Source organism: Camarhynchus parvulus, chromosome 19 (genome assembly GCF_901933205.1).
Source record: "Camarhynchus parvulus chromosome 19, STF_HiC, whole genome shotgun sequence".
Classification (NCBI taxonomy): Eukaryota; Metazoa; Chordata; class Aves; order Passeriformes; family Thraupidae; genus Camarhynchus; species Camarhynchus parvulus.
In genome coordinates, this window is record NC_044589.1 from 10,650,032 (window position 1) to 10,671,583 (window position 21,552).

General features: G+C 47.2%; 1 protein-coding gene across 7 annotated transcripts in view; it reads left to right on the forward strand.

Annotated features, from left to right (window-relative positions):
- Positions 1–20,492, forward strand: part of SGSM2 (small G protein signaling modulator 2) — a 37,441-nt gene extending 16,949 nt beyond the window's left edge. For 2 of the 7 annotated variants that reach the window (XM_030962714.1, XM_030962721.1), the window contains 21 exons: positions 1,231–1,392; positions 2,895–2,962; positions 3,442–3,587; positions 3,930–4,064; positions 4,499–4,623; positions 4,919–4,986; positions 5,350–5,513; positions 6,015–6,144; positions 7,508–7,642; positions 10,178–10,328; positions 10,866–10,930; positions 11,297–11,442; positions 11,860–11,988; positions 14,459–14,641; positions 14,986–15,345; positions 16,018–16,142; positions 16,573–16,655; positions 17,125–17,234; positions 17,680–17,776; positions 18,558–18,725; positions 19,026–20,492. In XM_030962714.1, coding sequence (XP_030818574.1) covers positions 1,231–1,392; positions 2,895–2,962; positions 3,442–3,587; positions 3,930–4,064; positions 4,499–4,623; positions 4,919–4,986; positions 5,350–5,513; positions 6,015–6,144; positions 7,508–7,642; positions 10,178–10,328; positions 10,866–10,930; positions 11,297–11,442; positions 11,860–11,988; positions 14,459–14,641; positions 14,986–15,345; positions 16,018–16,142; positions 16,573–16,655; positions 17,125–17,234; positions 17,680–17,776; positions 18,558–18,725; positions 19,026–19,114 — 2,839 coding nt within the window. In that variant the 3' untranslated portion in view covers positions 19,115–20,492. The remainder of the gene's footprint in view (positions 1–1,230; positions 1,393–2,894; positions 2,963–3,441; positions 3,588–3,929; positions 4,065–4,498; positions 4,624–4,918; positions 4,987–5,349; positions 5,514–6,014; positions 6,145–7,507; positions 7,643–10,177; positions 10,329–10,865; positions 10,931–11,296; positions 11,443–11,859; positions 11,989–14,458; positions 14,642–14,985; positions 15,346–16,017; positions 16,143–16,572; positions 16,656–17,124; positions 17,235–17,679; positions 17,777–18,557; positions 18,726–19,025) is intronic. The other 5 variants (XM_030962717.1, XM_030962716.1, XM_030962715.1 and 2 more) reach the window with 5 other exon arrangements.
- Positions 20,493–21,552: the final 1,060 nt, after the last annotated feature.

Here is a 21,552-nt window from a genome sequence, read left to right on the forward strand (position 1 = left end):
GTTACTGAAAGTCTTAGACTTCTTGCTGGTGGTGAGTACCAAAGTTAAAATTTTCCATGTGGTTCTGTAGATGAAATCACAGTGCATGAGTGTCTTGTCCTATAAGCTCAGGACAAGAGCATTTTTAATTCTGTTTGTAGGCACTGCTGAGCCCTGAGAGCTCCTTTTACACTGTAGGAACTTTTAGCTTCTGATCAATTTGCTGTAAAGAAGGGCTTTGTGAGAGAGCTTGTCTTTCATTACTGACAATTATTTAAATTGGCACTTATATTTCTGTGTAATTTTCTGACATTTATCTTTATTAGACTTATAATTATCAGACTTTGTTATGTAGTTTTTGACAGATATGTACCTATTTTTGATATATTTTTAATTGGGCCTACTGATACAGACAGGGATTTTATTAAGTTTAGTTTTTTAAATGTTGGGAAGAAGGATGCTTTCTACTGAAAATTGACCAGCCTCTCTCCTGGTTAAGAGCCCACACAAACAGCCTTCTAACCACAAGAGAACTTTGGCTGTACCCACTAACAGAGAGGAGCAAATGAACTTAAATTATGTGGTTTCTCTTGGACAAATTTTGTGTGTTTTTCAGCTATTAACAGCCACAAAATTTAAGTGCTGTGGAAAATACACACAGAAAAGATACTATTGGGAAATGCTGCCGGGGGTGGACTCGCTCTGCTGGATGTATGAAATGAGACAGGAGGGCTGTAATAGCCTAACTGCTCCTGAGGCTGTGGCTTAAGAAAACCCCTGTTTGGGATGCAGCTAAACACCCAAATTGTTCTGATGTCAGTGGTGTCTTCCTTGCCTGTAGGGGTGCTGCCATGGCCTGCTGTAGGACTTGGGACCCTGTCAGTGCAGAGGGAATTACAGATCTCACCCAAACAGCCCCAAACAAATGTATTAACTCTGTGTAACTGAACAGTTTCCCGAAAGAGAACCCAAGTGCTGGCAAAGAACCTGAAGATGTCAGGGTTTCTTTCCTCATTGAGGCAAAATGGAATCCTCTTCTATTTTAAGGGAGAGGTTTTTGGAAAAGACATCGAGGGGGTTCCTGTTCCCTTCAGCCCAGGGCAGTGTGTGCAGAGCCAAGGCACGTGCCCCTGTGCTTTGCAGCACCTTTCTCCTGCAGCTGCACTGTGTTACCTGCTGCAGGAGGATGGGTTTCACTGGGTGATGGAGCTGTGCAAATTCTGACTACTTTTATTTTATCACCTTTTGCAGGAAAAATCAGCCAAACGGGCAGGAACCCCTCAAAAGGCAGGGATCAACCACAAGCAAAACGCCTGTCCTGACACCTCAGGCCATCAAGCACATCTGGGTTCGGACAGCCTTGATTGAGAAGGTGCTGGACAAGATTGTGCAGTACATTGTTGATAACTGCAGGTAAGGAAAGCAGCAGAAGCACAGGGATTTGTTGGATTGATGGATTTAGGTGTCTGCAGCAAGGGGTTTCATCAAAAGTCTTTGGCAAACCCCTGTGATGCAGACTTCTGGTAAGATGAAACCAGTTATATAGGCATTTAGAAAAAAATGTACTTTGGTTTTTCATCACTGACAGTGTTTCAGGCTTACAAAAAAGCATTAACAGGCATTCAGCTTTCCAGAAATCAGCTACAAATGTAACTTCAAGTATATTAGGTGCCCATATTGTAATGGGTGTGATACAGAAGACTTAATGGGGCACACTGAGGACAGTCTCCCATGAAAAGAGAAAGGAAGGGACCCTAAAGCTTGGTGTGGTTCCAGAAAGGAAGTTTGCTTGCAGGGTGCTCTTGTCATTCTGCACTGGCAACACATTCTTGTTCATCCAAAGCCAATGGGTCTGAACAAGGATGAGAGCTAAGGGCAAAGCAGCTTATTTTCACAGTATTTTCCAAGTTTGTGTTACTGTTTTCCTTGTCATCAGCTTTGCTTTCATGATGTATCTTGCCACTAAAAGCAAGAGAATGGAAGAAAGGTCTTTGTGCTGTTCAAGCAAACTGTTGCTCTGGGATATGTAATGCCAGCTTGGATTTCATGAGCTGTGTGCAGAGGAGACAGAAGGAGGGTTGGCCATGTCCCAGAGACACAGTTAATGAAAGCATTTTAGTCCACTGCCTCAGTGTCTGCAGATACATGGGTAGAAGGGGTTTTAATTTCTTTTCCACATAATCCACAGGAGACACATCAGGGGAGTTTGCTCTCAGTTGTTCCATCACCTCACTGCCTTCCCCATCCGTTCAGATGAGTTAGGATCAGGTCCTTCATTGCAGGTGTGTGATTTTGAGAACCTGACTTGGTGACTAAAACAAACCTTTTCATAAGGCTTGTTACCATGCATTTTTGTGTCATTACTGTCAAATGCTCCATGTTCACATCCTTCAGCTGTTCTGTCCTGGAGGAGGAGCAGGTGCTTTAGAGTTTGAGCCCCATCTAGTGAACAGACCACAGAGGACAGTGGCATTCCAGAACTGTGGGTGTTTTTTAGCTGTGTGGTTTTGTAAAGCAGCTTTGCCTGCTGCAATGGCAAGACTTTGGGGTCACTGCAAGAGCAATGTAGTAGTTCATAGTTCTTCACAGTGTTTCAAGATGATTCCTCACAGATGGAAGACATGTTTAAGAATGTGTGGATTGTTTTGTCTCTGTGGAAAATGGACAAAATTGCTTGCAGAGAACTATTGTTTGTTCCCATATTGCAATTCTGCCCAAAGCCCCAAATCAAATATACTGGGTAAACACACTGAGCACAAGGCAAGCTCCTGCCTCTCCGAGCTCAGCTGGAAAATAGATGAGACAGAATGAGCATGTCAAGAGGCCCATTGTGTTAGACCTGTAGCTACACCCAAGCTTTGAAATGGCTCATACCGAGTACTGTTTTTAACTGAGGTCTCATCTTTTATTCGTAGTAAATACTATGAAAAGGAAGCTTTACTGGCAGATCCTGTTTGTGGCCCAATACTGGCTTCTCTGCTAGGTGAGTTCTTGCAAAGTTACTTTTTATGCTGAAGAAATAAATTGTTTCTTAAAGCATTTTGCATTATAACAGTGTTACAAGAGGGGAATTTTGTATCTTGTATGTAGTTAACTGTTTATAATAGAGCAACAGTGAAGATGTTTTGTTGCTTACAAGACCAGAAGAGACTGATCATCTGGTGGGATTAGAGAGCAGAATGGGAATGGATTTTTACTGATTGCTTGCTGGCAGTTTGTAACTGCTAATGCTGCTGTGGCAGGGCACTGTGTCCTACAAGAATACTCTTACACAGCCCTGGATAATAGGAGTGATACATTATTATATTGTCTGTATTGTGGGCTGATCCTGTGGGATCCGTGATCATTATTATTCACTTGGCTTGAGAAGGAAATCTCACCTTCCGTGCTCAGCCAGCAGGGTAGCAGTGAGTGTGTCTCTGAACAGACTCAGAAGGTTCCTCCCTTGGTCTCTTTTCCTAGTTGGACCGTGTGCTCTGGAGTACACCAAGCTGAAGACAGCTGACCACTACTGGACCGACCCTTCGGCCGACGAGCTGGTGCAGCGGCACCGCATCCACGGCGCGCACGGCCGCCAGGACTCGCCCTCCAAGCGCCCGGCCCTGGGAGTAGGTATTTACTCTGTGCCTGTCCCTGAGCTGGGGCACGGGCTGGGAATAAAAACAGCCCCATGAGGGAGGGACCTGAACCTGGAACAGGCTTTCTTCTGTAACAGAGCTTTATCACAGATTAGAACTCCATTTGGGCCACGATGCCCTCTTTATCTGTACGTAGAAAAGTCTGAGACCCAGCACTAAATTCTGTGGCATTTGACAGTTGTGATCTGACCACGTAGTTCACAAGAAATTCTGAGGTGCCATGATCAGGGCTGAGTTTCTCTGCAAAGCCCTGGCTGCACAGGAGTTGCCCTGCTGTCTGTGCCCTGGCTGACCTGCCTGCTGTGTGTGCAGATCCGCAAGCGCCACTCCAGCGGCAGCACGTCGGAAGATCGCTTTGCTGCCTCGGCACGGGAGTACGTGGAGTCCCTGCACCAGAACTCCAGGACCCACCTTCTCTACGGCAAGAACAACGTCCTGGTGCAGCCGGTGAGTGCAGCAGCACTTGGGGCTGGCACTGGGGCAGGAGGGGTGGAGCTGGGGGTAGAGCTCCGACCTGGTGAGGGCTTGGTGCGTTCTGTTCTCAGCACAGAGCTGCCTTCTGCTTGGCTCTCCAGGGCTGCGGTAGATTTGACACGTCACAAATGCTTTCACTGCCTGGCCTCTGTCAGTGAGCAGTGGGCTGTAGGCAGGAACAAACATCCTGGACAGTATTTCATAAACCAGCTGACTGTGTTGTGGTTTTTCCCCTCTTGCTAGTAGCAATATTGTATACCAGTACTTTTGCTGTTAGAGTTTCCCTCCGCGCTTCCCAGATACTGCAGCTGTGGAGCTCGCATGGCACAGAAAGACTGGAGCATATATTTTATGCAGATATTTTGTGCACTTGAGTCACCTGGGTTGTCTGTTGCTTCTCTGAACAGAAAGATGACTTGGAGGCAATTCCTGGATATCTGTCCCTTCATCAATCAGCAGATAGTTTGACATTGAAATGGACACCAAACCAGTTGATGAATGGAACCCTTGGAGATTCAGAACTGGAGAAAAGGTACTCATTGCATTCAGGAAAGATGGGAAGAACTGTGTAACCTGCTGGGGAGCACCAGGAAAGAGGAAGGGGAGGGGAAGAGGGAAGCAGAGGTTGTACAAACCTAGTACCAGAATATCCAATGTGGAGAAAATAGCTTTCCTTTGCCCTTTACTTGACCAGTAATTTACTTTCATTGACCAAATTTAATAAGCAATTAATAACTTAGCAGAGTTCATTCTATCAGGTGCTTGGAACTGCAAGCATTCCTGAATATGGAAAAAACAATGTTCTCTGCATTTTCCTTCCTTTTTAGTGTATACTGGGACTACGCATTGATTGTGCCACTGAGCCAGATTGTCTGCATCCACTGCCACCAGCAACGTAAGCATAACCCTTAAGCATATATTCCTTAAAAATACATAAACAGGAGAGCTACTTGAATGACTGCTTTGCCTCCCTCAGTGTCAGGAACACCTCTGACTAGTTCTGGCCATGTGGGAATGAGTGTTAAAATCTCCAGTCCTAGCTGATAGAGGATGACAGCTGTATGAGGCTTTCATAGTTTGCTTGTATCTTGAGTTTCTTTAGGACTGAAGGGCTGATATCATCCTTAGATCACACTGTGCCTTACAAAGGTTTGTTTGTCTACTCAGAGATGATCCCAAATAAAATTTACTTAGAAAGTAAGAGCAGAAAACTGAGGCTCTGATGTAACAGTGTGGACTCCCCTTGTCCTCCTTGCAGCAGAAAGCAGATGGACATTGGTGCTGGTGAGCCAGGATGGGACCCAGAGGCCTCCACTGCACTTCCCCCAGGGAGGGCACCTGCTCGCCTTCCTGTCCTGCCTGGAGAACGGGCTCCTGCCCCGGGGCCAGCTGGAGCCCCCGCTCTGGTCCCAGCAGGGCAAGGTACTGCTGCTTCTGCTGAGCTCTTGGGTGAGGCTGCTGGTGGTATCTCTGCTCCACGGGGTCAGGCACTGGCTTCAAGCTGCTTTATGGTAAAGGCAGACACAACTCCATTTAGTCCAGCTGGCTTCTTTATACACATGGTCTTTAAAAATTGTTCACACCTTCATTACCCATTGAGCAATGAGCTGGAATCTGCCATTGCATCAAGGTACAAACACACACAATAGAAGTGAGATTCAGATGGACTGGACAGAGCTGCTGCCAGAGGCTTGGGGTGCCCAGCTCCTATAGATTACAAAAAAAGGCTGGTTTACAGCACACAGAAAAGTAGTATTAAGTACCCCTAAACCACCACCTGCATATGACTCCACTGTTTTCTCCCTCACCCCCTCCCAGAATTGAAAGTTTGGAGATTTAAGATGCCAAAGGACTGTAGTACTTAGTTTGTTGCACTCTGTTAGTCACTCATAGCTGAATGTATGGAATTATTATTTTCTCTAGGGCAAGGTGTTTCCAAAGCTTCGAAAACGGAACAGCAACAAATCAGTGGACCTGGAGGAGATGCCAGCTGAGGACACATCCACAGATTATGTCTTCAGAATTATTTATCCTGGACACAAGCACGATAACAGTAAGTGCCTCTGTTCTGCTTTGTTTGGAAAAAAAAACAAATGGAAAACCAAATCAGGCATCTGAGAAAATCTTGAAGTAATATCCTGGGAAGTACCTGCAGGTGACAAGCCACATTTTTGTAAGGGGGTAAAAAACCCAAACCTCTAATAAATTCCACTGAGAGATAATTGTGATCAACACGTACAACTTAGGTTTCCTTAATGCAGGGAGACTTGCTGTCTTAGTGGAAATGGAGATGAGGTGGGGAATCTTGTATTTACTCTGTGTTTTACAGAGCAAGTTTTCAAAATACTCCCCTGGGCTTGCAAACTGAGACTGAAACAAAAAAGATTGCTTGACTAGCCAAGAGCAGTTTTGCTCCTGAATATTTTTACTGGCCACAATGCTTGTTCATAATGTTGTTATTAGGAAAAAAACCCCTCAACCATAAACCCTTAAAAGTACCCCAAGAACTCCCTGGGCTAAGTTTTCCTGGCTTGGAAGCACAAAATTAACAATGGATAAAGGCCCTTCCAAGGAAACTAAATGAATTCCCAAGCACCAAACCACCTCATGTCATCAGTGAATACAAATTCCTTACACACAAGAAGGCATTTGCGCTAGTTCTCAAACAGCACATTCAGTTCTATTCCCCGGGCAAAGAAGCAAGAACTTCCTGGGAAGATCAGACCCTAAAGTTTACAGGGGATTTGGAGTTACTGCTCACACTGGGACCTAGTGCAGCTGAGAAAGCAGGAGTCTCCTCTGCAGCCTCCTGGGCCTGGGCCTCAGTGCTGGCTGGGCTTTGTCAGGGCTCCTGGGCTGGCACAGGTGAGTCTGGCACACACAGCAGAGCACCTGGTGCCTGTGCCCGGTGGAGGGAGGGCTGCAGAGCCCGGGGGCTCGTGGGGCAGGAGCTGCAGGTGCTGTGCCAGCAGGAACTCTGCCTGTCTGCAGAGCCACACGCAGCTGGGAGTGACCTTTGCTGTCCAGATGCATCTGGCACAGGTTTCAGAGAAGGGGCCACAGCACTGCTAGGGCACAGGAAAGGACAGAAGCTAGCTGGAGCCTAGAATTCCTGTGGAGCTTTGCTCAAAAGCATACTCAGCTGCTGCAGGCTGGCTCTGGGATCCTTGTCCCTTGCTGTGGTGTGCCACGTGTGCTCTCACAGCCTGTGCACACTCAAAGGCTGGCCTGAGTTTGGTGGAGCATGCTTTGTTCCTGTAAGAAACTCAGTTTTCACACCCATTTACAAGAGCTGTGCCCTCGAGCAGAGGGCAGGATTCAGGTCCGTTGTCTTTGCTGACCATGTCCTTTTGAGCTTTCCCACAGCACTGAGTTCTTTCTTCTTATGCTCCTCTTTCACTATTTTCTTTGAGCAGTAACTATTAACTACCACCACTTAGCTGCCAGCCGCTCTACCTCTGTTGACGATGATGAGGAGGAGGAAGATAAGCTACACGCAATGCTATCAATGATCTGCTCTCGGAACCTCACAGCTCCTAATAGGATGAAAGGTTTTTATCCTCCTCCCCCTGTGTCCCAGAGCTCTCTTGCAGCTCCTTCCACTGATGCATACAACAGTGTTGGCATTATTGCAGGGAAAGACATTGCACTCACCCCATGAGATGGGCAGAGAGGCTGGGAGTGGGCTCACAGCCTGTGGGGACTGGGAAGAGCATCTTCCCATCTTCCCTGTCCCTGGATGTGTGTGCTGCTGAGCAGCAAACCTCCTCTCCTCGGGGGCTTCCTGCCCCACCTCCATACAGGCTGGGTACTAGAGCAGGCTCTCAGGGGAGAAGGAGGGAGTGTGACAGCTTGTGATCTCACAGCTGAGGGAGCAGAGTAGGCTGTGTGGAGATGCAGTGCCTGTCTGGGGCCAGTGCTTTCATTCCACTTCCACCATAGGCTGGGTGGGCTTCAGAGGATCAGCTGTAAGCTCCACCACCCCTCCACAAATTTGTCATCTATTTCTTCATATTATTTAAGTTGGTATTCTCAAGATGTGTGTGCATTTGGCATCCAGTAGTTTAGCTCTGAATTCTGAGAAGTCCTTGCTTTCTCTTACAGCCTGGACTGGTGGGACTGACTGCAAGAGACAATAATTGCCCTGCATCTCTGTACAGTGCTGAAGTTCTGGGTTAGACAGGGTATGAACAGGTGTTCAAGGAGAGTCTCAATTCTTCCAGGCTGCCCACACACTTATCCCAAGGGAGCAGCTCCTGGAAATTGATAAAGCCCAGCCCAAGTTAATAAAGAGTTCTTGGAAGGCATGGATGGAAACAAGTTCCAAAAATAGTGTTGCCCTTGAAAAAAGACTCTGTTTTAGGAAGTTTTAGTGTGTCCTAACTGATTGTGCCTGAATATGGCCAAAATGGGAAGGAAGGCATTTAACTGCCACATACACATTAACCATAAGGAACACAACTTGGTTTTTAGTCAGTTTATAGGACATGTAAGTTATCCCACTAGAATGGCTGTCAGGTGTCTGCTTTTGGCTATTTAATCTTGAAGGGGATGGTACAGTTAGGGATGTTCCTGGGAATAGCCTGCCTGGGCTGCTGTCTCTCCAGCAGCCCCATCCCATAATGACAACACTGTTGTAGCAGGTTTGCCAGCCATCTGCTTTGACATTTTGCAACATGCTCGACTTTTGCATGTAGCTGAATTTACAGATAACACCACTACAATTAAATAAAAGATGCTGTTCACTCTAATTCTTCACTAATTCAGGTACCTTTCATCTGAATCTTTAGGTTCTGTGGGGTTCTTTCCTTGTTTCTCTAATAAACAGAATAAAAAATTAGAAATGAAAAACCCAATTTTCCTGTCTACAAAGGGGAGGCAAAAACTAATGATCTAAAAATGTTTATCCAGTGGTTTTTATTTGAACCCAATAAGAAGCTGCAATAAAGACTGGGTCATTCAGCTCCTTCCTGAAGAATTAAGGTGAAGAGCATTTTTGCATCACACTTTGTTTTGTGAAATGAAACACACATGACTGCTTCCGCATGAGCCTGTGCTTTTTCTGTTAACAAATGGGTTTACTCCACTCCTCCCTCACCTCTGCCCACTTTCTAATAGGCACTCCTAAAATGCTTTGTGCTACCTTGATTTAAAATGCATGAGATGGTTTGGAATTGCCCCTCCCCACCACTCAACAAATATCTGTTTTAAAAGCACGGCCCAGGGGACTGGATTTTGCTTGTAAATGTTAATTTAGTGGCATACTTTATGACATACATTATTGTATTTGCCTTAATTTTAATCATGGGTGAGCTGAAAGGCCAGTTATTTATTATAAACCAAAAACCCCACGAGTTCAAATGCCAGCTGGGAAGGCTGAAGAGCTGAAGCCAAGCTCTCTGAAGGGAGCTGCTGATTTTTTGAGTTGCCTTTCTGAAGCTGGTTAAAAAGGGAGATAGATTTGGTAGAGCAGGGGTAACTCAGGAAGCTGCACTGTACAGTTGGATCACATACTCCTGTAGAGAGAATCCTTTTATAAATAATGTGGACATCGGCAGGACTGGAACTGTCCTTCTGTGCTGTTTTAGGATCTGGTTCTGAGGGGGAAAGAAGCATCTTCTGAAAGTAACTGACTCTGTTTGCCTTAATTTCTTTCATGCTCCAGCTTTCACTCTGGCTGGACCAGCAGTTCTATGACCGATTCCAGGAAGTGCAAAATGAAATTCTGAGACCTGAATTAAATAGAAGATTGGGCTAGACTATCTCTTCTGGCCATAAATAACATTTCCATAATATTACACAAGAACCAGTTTAGTTGTTACTGCAGCACCCTTTTCTCTATTTACTTGAAACATGAACTGGGATGTGCATGGGCAAGAGAGGGGCAAATGGTGAAGGGGTTTGGCTTCCTGGGAAGGGACCCTGCATAGCATGCTGCAGGTCCAGAGCAGTGATTCTGAGGATGCTGGAACCAAGGCTCAGAGCCTGTTGAGGAGTGAAGCACGAACCATCAGGATGCACAGAAGGAGGAGGGGGAGAGAATGGAAGAGGCTGATGTCCTTCTGTCTTGTTTGGTTTTTCCACAGACACCAGTGAGATGATAGAGATGCAAGGCTTTGGGGCAAACCTGCTGTCGTGGCAGCTGGAGCACTGCAGCCAGGGCTCCTCCTGTATCTCCTGTTCCATGGGCAGCTCTCTCTACGACATTCCCAGCTGCTGCACCTGCATCCACGACAGGTGAGCAGGCTGTGCAGAGCTTACCTGGGCACTGTGTGCATGCCACGGGTAAAAGCAGGAAGGTGTGAGTGGTTGCAGCACTCAAGACAAGGGTGACAATTTTCAAGTAGTTTCTAATATAAAAAGATGAAGTTAGGCAGCAAGAAATTTAGTTTATTAGAACTAACCTATTAAACTGTGCTCAAGCCACATTTTGATAGAAAAATTTCATCTAGTTCTTTTGTCTAGTGTAAAATACTTCAGCTCTGGGAACGTTATCTTTAACAAGTCATTCACAACTGAATGAAGGGCAACAGCTCATTTGACACAGACCTCTACAGTGCACCTGCAGCAATTGTGGCTGTGTGTGCCAGGGGGAAATCTGTCTGGGGGGAGAAATGCTTTAATAAGTGGAGTTTGTTATTACTGTATCCTTTCACTAAATAAATCTTGGTGCAGAGAAAAAATTGCTGTGTGTGGGACACAGGGATCAGCATGAAATTCTTTATGGTCTCTGTCTTCACCACCTGCTCTTATCCTGTTGGTGCCTCTCCACAGAACTCCCCTAAAGATGTTGTGTGAAAGCATGAAGAGGCAGATCATTTCCAGAGCCTTTTATGGATGTAAGTGCAGCTTCTTATATCTGGCCCATGTGGTACCCATATGTTTATCTAAACAACATGGGATGTTTGGCTTAGAAAGCAGTCTGACCCTAAATTCAGGGCAGTAGGGTGGATGTAGCTGCAGTGGCAGGGTTTCAGTATTTGTGGGTTTTGCTGCTGGCAGTGTGAGGAATGGTGCCCAGCGAAGACAGAACAAGTTTTACACGGCAGTGGAATGCACGATGTGGATGTCGCTGGTCTGTGTTGATCTGTTCAACCTTTACTCTGCTGTAACTGCTCATTGTGACACGGTGCAGAGCAGCTCAGCCCAGGCAGGGCAGTCGCTGGCGTGGCCCCGTGGCTGAGCTGTCCCTCGGTGTCCCCCAGGGCTGGCGCACTGCCGGCACCTGTCCACGGTGCGCACGCACCTCTCGGCGCTCGTCAACCACAGCATCGTGCCCCCCGACCGCCCCGCCTGCGCCGCCGCCGGCCTCACCAAGGAGCTCTGGAGCAAGTACCAGAAGGACAGGAAGGTCAGTGACAGTGCCCCAGTGTGCATGCACGGGCTCCACGCTGCTGCGCTGGGCAGGACATCGCCTGCACTGGGCCCCACGAAATATTGAAGGTGTTTGACCACAGGGTCGCTTCTCGACTCATGAGAGAGTCAGTTCTTACAGTCTCTTCTCTCCTTTGCTTCTCTGATGATGGCAAAGATATAAATTATTATCAAAGCAACTGATCTATTCAAATTTAGATTATTTCTGTGGAAGGCATGATAGCCTATATTAGGCTGGATTTCAGCTAAGGTCCTAAAGGCTCAAGCTGCAGAATTTATTTAGTGTTCTGCATGTATTTCACTGTCTTTGTACTCAGTGTGAAGTATCTCTAAGTGTACCTGAGTTAAATACTGATGTATTGCCTTCAACACCTCTTTCTCCTGGCCACTGTAGAACTACAAGGAACTGGAATTACTAAGAAGAGTCTATTATGGTGGGGTCCAGCATGAGATTCGGAAGGAAGTGTGGCCATTCTTGTTAGGTCACTACAAATTTGGCATGGCCAAGAAGGAGATGGACCAGGTAAGCCATAGCTTCCGTGGAATCTGAGTTACATTTGCAGAGTAGGTTTTGTTTTCTGAATAGCTTGGTGTTTATTACTGTGTGATATTCCCAAGGGAAAAACACTACTGAAAACATTGGTAACACATGCTAGCAGAGGGGTTTTGATACTATGTTTTAAAGTCTGAATGTCACTAAATGAGAGTTCTCTCTTTCTTGAAAGTCAGGGAACCTGCATTTAGCTCTGTCTGTGGCATGCACACGCCCTGAGCACACCCTGTGTGCACAAATTTGTCACTTATACAATGGGGGGACATTGACATTTGGATGGGAATTTTACTCACCCTTCTTTTATATGGTGTGTTAGCTGAATTATACTTCAGACTGCTCCTTGAAATAACTACCTTTTCTCCATGGTGCTGCATCTGCATGCATGGACTTTTTCTGGAGATATTGTGTGGTGGTAAAACATTGCTTTTCTGTGACATCACCCAAAGATTGGCTGAACTGGATGGAACAGTAATGAGGTTTGGCCTGGAATATAATTAACACATTAATCTGCTTTTCAGTTAGTGTTATTACCAGGGAGGTAGCACTCATGCAGTAGCTGATTCTGTTCTGGATTAAATTGATAAGGAGGGGTTTATATATCAAAACATTTGGCATTTGCTAACTCCCAATTACTTTACATGCCAAGGGGTAATTTATATCCCTGTGAGCACCTGCAGAGCAGAAGGACAGCCTGACCTCGAGCCTTGCCATGGACAAATCAGTGTCTTGCAAATGGGGCACTACACCAACATTGCCGTGGCAATTTGAGTTGTTTTACTCACAATAATCTTTAAAAGCCAGTTCTGAACACAGATGGAGAAACAGAGCCCTTCACTGTTCAAATTGGGTCACAGTCCAGACTGTCCCCCCTGAATCCAGTCATCTTAGTAGTTGTTTATTATAGATTTTCTGGCTGTAGCGTGTACATCAGGAATGTTCTACTGAGCAGTGCTCCGTTCTTCTTTTAATCTCAGATTTTCAAGAAAGGCAAGGATATTGGAGGTTTCTTGCATAGACTGCATTTTGCTGTCTCTGATCTCCACAAGTATATGAACTATCAGATTTATGATCCATGTGTAGAAATAAAAGGTATGTCTGGAAATGAACAAGAGGACCCAGATGCTTAGTTTTGAGTGGGAGATGTGAAGCCATCTCTCATGGATGCTAGCCCCTTCTCCAAAGGGCATGTGCATTTGTACAGCTAGAACATAGGAGATTTGGCAAGAAGAGATAAATACTGGAGTCTGTATGATAGGAATTACAGTAAATTCATACAGAGATGTTACAAGACAGAAAATATCTGATCTGCAGAACACAGGCTCTTACAGAAGATTTTTCTCCCTGAGTTTGTACCCTACTAACCCAGGGGTACTCCAAATTTACCTGGAATTGTAAGGAGCTACTCAATACCAGTAGTAAACACGAGTAATAGCTGACTCCTCACAGGAATGGGTTGTTGGAGACCTAGTTTACACTGAATGTAGGAGTCTGTTAAATGAGAGACATGAAAACAGTCATAATACCTGCATGTACAGGAACCTCATGTCCTAAACTGAAGTCATTGCAGGTGATTTATCATCTTTGTCTTCTGATGGTATTTTTGCACTCCCAGATGTGGCTGTCCTCCAGCCCTCCACCAACTGTTGTATTTTATGATTTATGACTCGACAGCTACCTCAAGTGACAAAGAGCCTGCAGCTCTTAGCAGCAACGCTCGGGTAGCAGCTCAGCCAGCTCACAATTGTGCTTTCCCTTCAGCTCTTGACAAGTGACAGAGTAGTAAAATTGCTACATGCCCTTAATAGCTCAGGGGGCTTTCTGTGGCTGTCTTTCAAAAGAGAAAGCCAGCAGTGACAAAGATCTGGTTTATTCCTGTGGTGCCCAGTGTGGATAGATTTGGCCATGCACAATGCAGCCACAGGACGGGGCTGTGGGAGCTGGGATCCAGAGTTTCTCCTGGGATCTGACTCTGTACAGGCTGGTGTCTATGAACCTGTGACATGGAATTCTTCACAAGGACTACGTTAGAGATGGACCAGAGGAGTTGGAAGGAGGTGTGATAGAATTAGGGATGATGCAGGTAGAGGCAGTGCTTTCTCCATAGACTGCATCTGACTTCTGTGTGAGGTTTGACATGACATCTTCTGTCTTGCCCTGGTCCCTGTCACAGTGGCACAGTGCTGTTGGTAGTGTATACACCTGCTTATATAGACCCTTTCTGGTGCCTACAGTGTTATTAATGCCCTGCATTTAATACCCAACACCTGAGTACTCCTCTCCAGTCACGGGGATGTGCTGCTGCAGCAAGAGGGCCTCAGCACCCCTTGGGCTTTCAGTCTGAGACCCTGCAGCTGCCTGAGAGCTGTCCCTCCTGTTTCCTCCAAGTGTCAGTGCCTTCTGGCAAGGAGGGCAGGGTCTCAGGACGTGTCTCTGTCTGCAGGTGGACGCAGACATTGCTCTGAGGTACCAGAAGGTGATGGCTGAGTGGAAGGCCTGCGAGGTCATAGTGAAGCAGCGAGAGAAGGAGTCACACTCAGCCACGCTGGCCAAGTTTTCATCGGGCAGCAGCATTGACAGCCACGTCCAGAGGCTCATCCACAGGGACTCCACCATCAGCAATGATGTAGGTACTCCCTGCCCACTCACCATCTGGGGTGGGCAGTGCTCAGCATTTGCAGAGGTGCAGCCCCAGGAGGCAGAGACGGAGGTTAACACAGCTCCTGAATCCTGGGCAGAGATTGGAGCTGTGATGTGCCCATGTTAGAGTGAAGAGCAGGCCTGAATTTTGGCTAGTCTAGAGCTGTTCTTAAGCAGGACGTGCCTAAGGGGCTCTGAGGCTCACCTAGGAAGGCAGATCCCCTGTCAGCAGAGGAACAGCTCTCCAGATCTCCTCCTTGTAGCTCCTTTAGTCCGACCCAGCACGGAGCAAATGATGGCTGCTGTTGAGGTGTGTGTTTGGTTTTGCAGGTGTTTATTTCTGTGGATGAAACAGACTCGGTGGAGCAGGACCCCAGGGGGCAGGAGGAGCCCGCGCTGACGGCGCCGCCCGCGGCCGCCGAGTTCGACTCGCCCGACTCGGGGCTGCCCTCGTCCCGCAACTACTCGGTGACCTCGGGCGTCCTGTCCAGCATCGACGACGGCCAGGGCGGCTCCTTCGAGGATGGGCCCGAGGAAGAGGGCAGCGCCGAGGGGGGAAGGAGCGGGCAGAGGGCCCAGCCGGGGCTGCTGCAGCCGCAGGACTCTGTCCCAGAGCAGCAGCTGGGCTCCCAGCTGGGCTCCCAGGACTGTTTGGTGGATGTCGCCTCGGTCTGCGCTGCGTCCTACACAGTAGGTCACCATGAAGCACCATCATCTCTCTGCACAGCGTTGCCTTTTTAGCAAACACTGGTACTTTTTCAGATAGGATTTAATGAGAGAGAGTCCCAAACTAGAACTACAGCGGGTGGGATGAGAACTGAGGATTTTTCCATCCAAATCTTTTCATCTGGATTTTGAGCTAGAGTGGAAATAAGGCTGCAAGAAAAATTTGGGTGTTTTTTTTAAGTAGGAGAACAAGACAATCAGTGTGGTACATTTCTAGCAGTTAGAACTTCCAGTGCCTGGGGGTGTGGACAATGTACTGCTTGTAAGATTCTAATATTATTTAAATCAAGCTAAAACCTCCATCTAGTCAAACGGAACCACAACCTAAATCTAGATTCGAGATGCCGCCACCTCTGTTACTTTTGCTGTCACCCAGCAGCATAGTTTTTGCTTCTCTCTGCTGAAGTTATTTAGCTGGAAATAGCCATTTGGAAATAAGACAGGTTTGGCACATTTCCCAGTGAAAACAAATGTGTTTTACCTGGCATTTTTGACAGTAATTGAGTATTTCGATGCCCTCATCTGCTCAGAGTGTAATTGTACTGTTTCTGGTTTGGTGATTCTCAGAGGAAATTTGCACAGAGTCCTAGGAATGCTGTAAACTTGGCATATCTAACTAAAACTTCTCTGTTCTAGATAGAGTTATTGGACACTGTTGCCTTAAATTTGCACAGAATTGATAAAGATGTCCAGAGATGTGACCGGAATTACTGGTATTTCACTGCTGAGAACCTGGAGAAGCTCCGAAATGTCATGTGCAGGTAATGAGCTTGTAAACCCAACTACTTTCACATTTCTGTCACAATCCATAAGCTAATCTATAAACTGTGATAATATGCAAATAACAGTCAATAAGAATTCTCACAAATGACTTTAAAACAACTTGCCAGAAGGATGGCAGGTTAGAGCATGGGTCCAAGTTTGGAATGCAGGTTTGAGAAGATTTCTCAAGGGACAGACCCTGTTTTAGAGAACAGTTCTCTGAATGTACTCTGAGGTTTGGGTCTCTCCTGATCAAGATGATACCTCCATGCTCAGAGGGCCACTTTATCCAGGCAGCAAACAGTAAAGGGCTGTGAAATACTCTGGGAAGAGTCAGAAGGTTCTGAGACTCACGCCTTCAGCAGCTGCTTAGGATTTGATCTTACATATGGAATCAGCCTTCAATACAAGGATTTCTTCTTTCCACAGCTATGTCTGGGAGCACCTAGAAGTTGGTTATGTCCAAGGCATGTGTGACCTCCTGGCTCCTTTGATGGTTATTCTTGACAATGGTAGGAAGGGTTTTCCTTTGGGACATGCTGGTATCCTTAGTGAGGCCTTTCCTTAGAAATGCTGTTTCAGAAGGAGTTGTCTGCATTAACCAGGGCTGGGTCACCAGCAAAATCAAACCTACAGCTCCTGATTTGTTTTTTCCACCCATGGCTGTTGAAATGGCTAAGATTAGTGTCTTGGGGCTGCCCTGTCAATCACTGACTTCCAGATTAAATTTTACCAAAGTTAGTAAAATTACTGTGTCCTGGAAGTTGCTGATGCTGAAAAGTCAACTGCAGGCTGGAATCTTTGAAACATAACTAGTAAAAATGGTCCAGAGTCAGGAACCAACCTCTCTTTCACCTAAATTCTGGGATTCAGAGAACAGCAAAGGGGAAGACCCTGTTTTTCCCAAGCCCTGCAGTTCTATTATTTTGGTTCAAGAAGTCCCACAATTGCCAGCACTGAGTGTCTGCCTTGTCCCTGCAGATCAGCTGGCCTACAGCTGCTTCAGCCACTTGATGAAGAGGATGAGCCAGAACTTCCCCAACGGAGGTGCTATGGACACACACTTTGCCAACATGCGGTCCCTCATCCAGGTGAGTCTGGTCTGAGGGGATCTGAAGGAAGCCAAGGCTGTGCCAGAGGCTCAGCACTCACCTGATGCCACAGTGAAGGGCAAGAGCTCCAAGGAGTGGGGCTCAGGTGTGACTTCAGGGCTGGGGAGGAGGAGTTGTGAGTGGATTTGTAGAGTTACAGCCTGAGAGCAGGGGGGGAGGTGGAGATGGACATTTGCCACTTGTTGGAAATCAGCAGGATCTTCACCTTGTTTCTTGGCCCTTTAAAGTCATGGTGAGGATCAACTGTGACTCCTCAGCTCAGCACTGAGTCAGGGCACCCAGGTCACAGCACTGAACACACAGCAAAGGGCTGTGCTTGCTGAGCAGCTGCTCTGGCCATGGGATGAGGAGCAGAGGGGGTCCAGCACCTCTGACCTTGGCTGCTTTCAGACCACATCCTGACAGCTGATGTTTTCCATTCTAGATTCTGGACTCAGAACTTTTTGAATTGATGCACCAGAATGGAGATTACACTCATTTTTACTTCTGCTATCGCTGGTTCCTGCTTGACTTTAAAAGAGGTAATAATGTTCTGTGCCTGTAGTTTAGGGTTGTGTAGAACTGTAGCAGCTCTGTGTTTGGGTGTGAATGTCTGTCAGGACGGTGAGGGGCAGCTGGGATCACTGGAGAGTTTGTAGCCAGGAAAGGTAATGCAGCTCTGAGATGAAACAGCACTGGAACAAGTCCAGGCTTAGAAAGAGGAGTGCAAATTCCTGATGATGTGATTGAAACCAAGTTCCCGCCCAGTGCAAATGCCTGTTTGCTCAAAAAGGTGATCCCATTTGTCTGTGAGCTTTGATACCTCCTGTCTCATCCTTGTGGTGACAAGGAGCAGCTCAGCAATAGCTGAGGAGCTGCTGTGCTTGGAGTGAGGGGCCTTGTGTGGTGTGGGAGCAGCCGTGGTCCCAGGATCCTTGCACAAGCACACTCCACAGAGTGTTGGTGCTGACAGGCCCACTGCAAAGCCAGGATACCCCTGGGCACACGTTCAGACCTGCAGCCTGTCACGGAGCCCTGCAGAACAGCCAGGCCTCCTGTGCTGCTCTCACGTGGTCCCCGTGGTTCGGGTTCCTTCCTGGGCTTGGCTCTGCAGCACCCCCCTCCAGGCTGTGGTAATTGTTCTTTAAGCCAGTTCTGTGCCCTACGTGCACAAGTGACAGGAGTTGGCTAAAGGAGAGGGGGAGAGGGAAAGGAGGAGTCTCCAGGGTCTGTTCATGTCTAAGGCCTGTAGACAGTGGTGAGAGAGGAGGGACATGGCCAGTTGAATAATCAGATGCTCTTGTAATGTTTATTCCCATTCAGAATTGTTGTACGAGGATGTATTTACAGTGTGGGAAGTTATTTGGGCAGCAAAGCACATCTCTTCAGAACATTTTGTCCTTTTCATTGCCTTAGCACTTGTGGAAGTTTATCGAGAGATTATCCGTGATAACAACATGGACTTCACTGATATTATCAAGTTTTTTAATGGTAAGAGCCATTTTGATAAAAAGTAATGAGACTTTGCTCCTTCTCCCTTCCTGAGACTGTCTGGTGCAGTTCTTGTTGTGACAAACTCATGATCATTTTAAGCTCTGAGTCTCAATGCCAGGTCCTGCAGCACAAGGGATTAATCCACTTCTTCTGTCTTTAATTCTCCAAAACCACCCCCTGGAATGTTCTGGGATTGCTGCTTGTTACAGTAATTAATTATTGCTAATGCTACATGAATATCAGTGCCAGGGCAGGAGGGTGGTGCTGAGAGTTAAGATGTTTGTCTGTGTCTCTTAGAAATGGCTGAGCACCACGATGCTGCAGAGATCCTGAGGATAGCCAGAGACCTCGTCTACAAAGTGCAGACACTGATTGAGAACAAGTGACCATGGACAGGCTGTGCCTGGGGCCTCGCTGTGAGCCACTGGATGGAGCATTCCTTGCACTGTAATTCCAAATGGTGTTTTAATTGCATCTTCCATGTAATGTAATAAATAGTGAGGAGATAGTAACAGACTTTTAAAACCCAAACTTTCCCTTCACCAGATGAGGTTGGTGTTTGATAGTCCTTGTTACACTGACTTTGTATTTCTAGACAAAATCTTTTTGCATTCTCTATTTCCTCCTCTAGAAGACATCTGCCTACATCTTTGCGATGTTCAAAGGGGGGATTTGACAAACTGCAACATTTCTGTTTTGACTTACTGCACCTGTAAAGCCTGGATATGCACCTTGTGTGCTCTGCCAGAAGCTGCTGTGGAGGCAAGGCTGGGCCCAGTGTTGCAAGCACTGGATGGGGTCCTTGGAGGAGCATGGTCCTGGCCTCACTGTCTTTGCCTTGAACACGGAAGAGAATGTGTCTGAGCTCGTGTTGCTAAAACATTCGAGTTTGTATTTAGCAGTGATTAAAGCTGTTAAGGTTTCTGGCTGGGAGAATGGCCTTAACCTAAATGCCACAGTTCATGGGAGCAGTGATGAGCTCATGAGCTAAAACACCAGTCTGGCCTCGGCTGACTGGCTCTCACTGCTCAGTCTCCATGGCCCACACAGACCTGCCTTTGTTTTGCTTTGCAAACTCACCCTGTGGCCAGTCGCAGCTGCCAGGCCCTGCCTGTGCTGCTCAGGTGAGCAGGTTCAGCCCACAGACAGGCCCCTGCTCCCTGGGCTGTGCAGGGCCATGGATGCCCATGCCATGGAGAGCAGATGGCAGTGCCCAGCCTCCCCCGATCCCTCCGTGCACACTCGTCCTCCTCCCTGCCCTGCAGACACTGACCAGCCCCTGCCAGGGAAGGAGCTGGAGTTCCTGGGGGGCTCTGAGCTGCTGCTGCAGCCCCTGCTCGGGTGTGGAGCCCTCTGTGTGCCCCAGCCCCCTGCCCAGCCCTGTGTGTCTGTCCACTTGAAAACTGGAAAAGTATTTTTTAAAAGAATGAGAAGAGCGAGAAAAACCTCCAACTCCCAGAGCCCAGGGAGTGATGGATGTACAGATAATACTGCACTATTTTCCTCTGGTATGTTGGGAATGTTCTGTACAGCTGTTTCACACAAATGCAATCTGTGAACTTTGCTGTATTTGTTAGAACATTCTGTCTGATTGGATTTTATCAATGTTGTGTATTATTTATTTTTGTTGAGAGCAGACTATTCTCTTTATTGCTCAATTATTTATGTTTAAATGTAACTTATGAATAAATACTTATCATCAAGGCATCCCATGGAGCTCTTTGGGAGCTATTTCTCTCCCCCAGAGGTGACTGCAGCCACAGAACAGGGATGAGGCTGTCTGGGAGGAAAGGGCAAGATGTAATTAATGTTTCTCTGATGAGCTGCATGGGCTGTAGTGCTCAAGGCAATAAATAGGTCACCATTACGTAGACTCCCGAGGTCCCTTAAATTACTTTAAGGGCAGTTTTCATGTACCCGCTGGCTGAGCCTGAGCCAGCCCAGCCCAGGAACAGAAATGGACTTATCACAAGTGTTAAAAAGTAAGTTTCATCCTGAAATTTTAGGCCTGATTGTGCTGCAGCTGCATTGAATCCAGCTGAGCTGCTGGACTTCCAGGAGGGATCCTCCTCCATCACTCCCAGTCCTTGTTCAAACCCCTTAAACTCCTCTGGCTATGTCTCCTCTGCAGCAGGGATGGTCCCTCCTCTGTCTCACCTGGCTGCTTGGCTGCTAGTGGCAGTTTTTACAGCAGTGTTCCAGGTTTTTAGGCTAAATAGGTCTGCCTGGAGATGAGTCCCTGGGGAGTTACAGAACATTTCCCCATTCCACCATAAAAAGGCCCAAGGAAGGCCTCTGTGTGCTGGGGTGGGTGCAGCTCTTCCTCAGACACTGCTTGTTCCAGCTGCTAATCAGGTATTTATCCCTATCAACAAGGATCAGCCCTTTATGAAGTGCATCCAAGGACATGTTGGCCTAAATAAACTTCCAGTGTCCTTGTGTCCTCTGTGTTCACCTGTCTACATGGTGAGACTGGGGTGCGCAGGGCACCTGAGCACCACAATTGGGGTTACAGCTGGTTCTTGTCCTTCTGTCCTTCCCACACGTCCCCACCATGTCCTTTGCACAGCCTCAGTAATTTTTAATGCAGTTATTTAGACCCTGGTGCTCCCCCCAGCCCCTCTGCCTGAGCCCACCTGGGGTCCAGCCCCAGCCCCTGCCCCAACACCACCCTGGGGTTTGACTTGCCCAGTGCTGGATCCACGTCTGTCACATCCACTGCTGGAGACCCTGGGGCTGCAACTTCAGCACCTGCAGGAGAGAGAGAGTTCCAGGTGAGGCAGGGGTGGCCGTGCTGCTCAGCCCATCCCTGCTGGCCCTGTGC